Source organism: Neltuma alba, unplaced genomic scaffold (genome assembly GCF_004799145.2).
Source record: "Neltuma alba isolate B1F8T4 unplaced genomic scaffold, ASM479914v2 tig00011846_pilon, whole genome shotgun sequence".
Lineage (NCBI taxonomy): Eukaryota > Viridiplantae > Streptophyta > Magnoliopsida > Fabales > Fabaceae > Neltuma > Neltuma alba.
In genome coordinates, this window is record NW_021636451.1 from 39550 (window position 1) to 44743 (window position 5194).

Sequence of the window (5194 nt, forward strand, 5' to 3'; positions counted from 1 at the left end):
TGTTGTATTTTCCTAGTATCATTTTGATTACCTAACAACAAGGTTCATTAAATGGCACCGTTGCCGCGCGAGCCTTATTTATTAAGGTTCTCAGCAATTCACCGGTCTACCAAGGAATATATATATATATATATATATATAGAAAACCTAAAACCAAATAAAAGGTAGCATTAGTTTTTCTAAGTTACTTCTACATTTATGAGGTTATGACCAGTAAAAAGTATACCGTTTTAGGTAATTATTTGAAATAGCAAGAGACCTCAAAAATGTATACAAAAATGAGATTAAATAGTTGAAAGGTTGTACTAATTTATAAAACTAGTCTCGCAACCAAAAGGCCAGTGGAATGGCTTTAATAAATTAAAAAGCCGATTATGCTGATAAAAGGGTATTTTAGTAAATGAATTTCTATGCAAGGCTTAAAGGAAGTGTTATGGCCTAAGAAAATTTATAGATACTCTCTAGAATTAAAGGGAATTTATGGAGTAGACAGAAGAATTTTTTGAGCTCCGGAAGGCCATAAAGAAAGCTGGAGAAATGTGTGTCAAGTAAATTCGGAGGAAACTTAAGGATTAAGTTTTGATTCAACGGCTAGGATCTAATCTCCCTTCTCCTCCACCACTTTTTTGACACTTGGCATCTTCTAGAAGAATGAGGTAAGGATGATGCAAGAAGATGATGCAATGATGATGTAAAAGTCAACTTAAAATTCTAAAATTGCCCTTACCCTTTCTATTAGTCACCAAGGGCATTTTGGTCCATTCAAGCCAACGTTTTGGCTATAAATACCCCACCTTGGAAGAGCATGTTGGCAGTTATTTGTAGAGGGAAAAATCTGCCAAAATTTAGAGAAAAACGTAGGGGTGAAGGCTAAGAAGAAGGAACGAGGTTCAAGCTTTAAGGTCAAGGTATGTGATAGTTATAGCATCTGATTTGATGCCTATTTCGAATAAGTTACCCTTTGTATCTGATTCTGAAATTTGGCCTAATTAAATTACACTCTGTAAGATTTAAATCCATGGGTAGAACACTTCATTTGGATATGTGTACGATTTATGGTGAGTTTTCAAAATTAGGGTTTGAAATCTGGAAACAGTGTTTAACCTTTGGAAGAGTGTCGAGTTCCGTACAATTCCGGTACTGTTCATTATATAATTGGTTCCTGAGACTATTTTTGCTTTAAATTTAACTTAAGGAGCTTTCAGTGAGACTTGGAACCACTCAATTTGGATTTTTCTAGAATTAATTATGAATTTTCAAAGTTGAGAAAAAATTCTAGAATTCCTGCGTGAACAGTACCTGCAAAGCAAAATTTTCAGATTTGATCTTCTTGAATCTAAGGCCATCTAAAGTGGTCCTAATTGATACCATATCTTAAGGATGGGAAATGATGAGATTTATGTCAGAAAAGTTAGAAAGAAAACCCTAAAATTAAGAGAAAGAGGTTAAATTCAAGAGAGATAGTCTTGAACCTTATGTAATCTCTTGGTCCTAATAGATTGTATGATCAGTCTGACTATGTTTAGGACCTTGGAACATCCAAGAGGACATTCTTTTTTTCATATAAGGATATGATCTGAAAATGTTTAAATTTTTCTCCACATCTAACTATTTATTTTGAATTTTTCCTGATTAGGCCTCTATTGGTGTAACTGCAGAAAAATAAATTCCCTAAAATTAATTCTTGAGCTTTCAAGGCCTAAAACAAATTTTATAAATTCAAACAAATATTTAGATGATTTTTTCATATTTTTTTCAAAATTTTTGAGGCCTCTAACTAATTAAAATAATTATTTTCCTCTAATTTTCTAATATTTTCCCAAAAAACCTCCGTTTACGGAAAATTCCATAAGGGAAAATGACAGCAAAATAATATGTGAATTTCAAAAAGACAAATAAGGCAGATGAATAAGCTAAATGACAAACAGGGCATTGGGTACCAATCTGGAATTTAGATTTTTGGCCAAAAGACTAAATTGCCCTGATGAGTGAGGTAAAGGGAAGCTGAAACTGATGAGAAAATAAACAGAGTAAGCTGTTGAGCAGTACATGAAGAAGGAAAGAGGAATGCTGGAGCAACACATTGAAACTGAAAAGAGGTAAGTTTAAGTCGCTAGTCTTTGGAAATGGTATAATCTTACTCCTCCACATCACTATTTTGTTGGGATTGTTGATTTAGTAGATTTTGGTTGTGGACAAGAGGATTTGTAGTAAGAGAGAGAGTGAACATGTCGCATTACATGATGGTGAGGTTTAGGTGGTTCTTTTTTGTGGCTGCTTTATGGCACAATGGTGGGGACAGGTGTGTTGGAGATGAGGTTTTATACTTTATATTGAGCATTTGGAATGATGTAGCGGAAATCAAAAAAGATGGCAAGCAATTACGTAGGCATGAAGTTTGCGATCAGGTGGTGAACGTTGTTAAAATCAATAATGGAGTTGTGAAACCCTATAATAAAGTTGCGAATAGAAGAAAAGTTTCTCTCTATGTGTGTGTTTTGGGTGTCACGTACATTGATGGAAACTAATTATCAAAGAAGTTAATTTTTTTTATTTAATGTTGTTTGCTGCAGGTTAGCAAGTTGTGATGTCTTGTAACATTGTATCAACATCTTCAAAAAGACTTGTTTGTTATTTTCACGTAGATGGGAAGTTTGTAGAAAATGGCAATGGTGAAGTTAAATACTGTGGTGGGACTATCAGAGTAAGAGTAATAAATGAGGGTAAAAAACTTGAAGATTTGAGGGCAATGATAGGAGAATGGTTCAGCATAGATTGTCATGGCTATGATATTAAATACACTTTGAGTTTTGATGATAGGGTATTAGTAGATCTTATAGATGATGGTGAAGTTGATAATCTAATTGAATATAATGACCGTAATGCATATATTTATATAGCACATAAAGGTAATGACAATGTGGAGGAAGAAATGGGTTATCCAGAAATGTAAGTGACAAATTTTTTTTTGTGGTTATGAAAGTTGATAATTGTTATAATATTGTAGTAAATCTCTTAACAACACTAGTAATTATACATGTAAGATCTCAAAAATGTTAGGACTGTCACAACAGAATGATGAGCCTACATTAGAGGGAAATGCTTTGGAAAGTACAAGTTATGGAGGAAGTGAAAGACCTAATATAAGCCTGCCATATGGAGTAGCGAGTGCACCAACACCTTTGCTGGAGATGAATTCTTTGAAATGGAAGGAATTGTTGTTAGGACGGAACCATACTTTTGCAAATGCAGAAGATTTCAAGAAGAAAGTATATAAGTTTAGTATTGTGAACAAGTTTGAGTACAAATATGTGAAAAATTGTAGGGAAAATATGTATGTGAAATGTAATGTTGAAGGTTGTCCATGGAGGATAAGTGCAAGAGTAGGTAGAAAGAGTACTCCCTTTTTACATGTGGCAACATTCATAAATGAGCATGTTCATAATGCTCAAAACAATCTTCGTGTGGAACATAGTGGTTCAACTAGCTTGACATCATCAATCATAATTGATGAGGTAAATGATCACATAGACAGGCGTTCAAATGATATAAGAAAGAGTTTGGAAAGAGATTATAGTGTGAAGTTGACATATAAACAAGCATATAGGGCAAAGCAAAAAGCGTTAGAGGACATACATGGTAGGCCTAACCAGTCTTATATGCTTATTCCATGGATATGTGAATAGTTGAAGGAAACAGATAACAAAATTGTGGCGAAATGGGTGGGTAATACTAATAACACATTTGAGCGTGCATTCATAGCATATGGGTGTTGTATAGAAGGCTTTATAGCTAGTGCTAGATAGTACTATACATTGATGGATGTCATTTAAGTGGACCGTATAAGGGGACGTTACTGTCAGCCTCTGCTTATGATGCTGACAATGAATTGTTACCTTTTGCGATTGCTATTGTAAAGGGAGAGACACTTGAGGATTGGACATGGTTCTTATACATGATTAAGGAGATAGCTGGGTCGATAGAATTGATAATTGTGTCAGATCGACACAATGCAATAATAGGTGTTGTGCAAGAAATATTTGGTGGTGAGAGGCATGCATACTGTTATAGACATGTTAAGGAAAACTTCAGTGCACCAATGATTAATTAAATAGAGGAAAGAGAAAGACTAGTGGGAAAGCAAGGGAGGAGGGACTACAATACCTAGATGTCATTGCATATGCAAAGCTTGATACCAAGTTTGATGGTACAATAGATAACATGAGAAGGTTCAATCCACAATTATTTGAGTGGCTTCTTAATCATGGTGATGTTGAAAGGTAGGCCTTAAGTAAATTCCATTTAAATGATGGGATAACATCAGAACAAACCTTGCTGAGTCATTCAATGTTTGGATATTGAAAGAGAGACGATATAATGTTGCCCAACTTATACATGAGCATCGTGAGAAAAGTGGCAAAGAAGATGTATGCAACAAGCATAGCAATGAGTAATTGGAAAAATGGTGTAGGCCCAAAAATAGATGCAAAATTGGTGGACAATGTCGCTAGATCAGCACGCATGTTGAGTGTACCTTATGGAGGACGTAGGGTGTGTGTCTATACAGCAAAAGGAGATGTACATGTTGATCTTGGTTTAGGCGAATGCAGCTGTGCAGCTTGGCAAATGTCAGGCATTCCATGTCCCCATGCCTGTGCAGTTATTAAGGCTGTGAATTGCAATGTGTATGAATTTGTTGACGAATGCTACAAGATTACATCACAGCAAAAGATTTATGGGAGGACTATGATTCCAGTGGCAACAGTAGACATGCCAAATCCTAACAACTACTGGGTGGAAAATATAGCAAGTCAAGTGTTCTTGGCACCGCCTTTGACTAGTCGACCACCAGGAAGGCCTAAAATAAAACGACGAGAGTCACAGTTCCAAAATAGGTGATCTACTATTATAACACATGCTAACAAGTTGGGCACACAGGAAGAACATGCAAGAATCCAAACCCAAGTTGAAGTTAGATGTCAATAAATATGGTGATTTTTTGGTGTAAATAGAATGACTTTTGAACCCTTCTTAACTTTTTTGGTAGATGGGTTAGTAGATACGGTATCCCATTTACATATGATTTAAATGAATGGGATATGTTTTATGAGTTGAATGACAAGAAAACATTAAGTGCTGGTTTAATCTTAATGTTAACTTGTCATTTGAACATATGTAAAGTAGCTACTATCAT

At 35.1% G+C, this 5194-nt stretch overlaps 1 protein-coding gene across 1 annotated transcript; it reads left to right on the top strand.

The window, feature by feature from the left end:
• The first annotated feature begins 4395 nt into the window (after positions 1-4395).
• On the top strand, positions 4396-4899 carry LOC114718396 (uncharacterized). Its single transcript, XM_028903685.1, has one exon. The coding sequence runs from the start codon at positions 4396-4398 to the stop codon at positions 4897-4899; it is 504 nt and encodes a 167-aa protein (XP_028759518.1).
• The last annotated feature ends 295 nt before the right edge of the window (positions 4900-5194 follow it).

Bases quoted from the DNA above. Each gene is read 5' to 3' on its own strand.
- LOC114718396 (XM_028903685.1), top strand. From the start codon at position 4,396: ATGAGCATCGTGAGAAAAGTGGCAAAGAAGATGTATGCAACAAGCATA.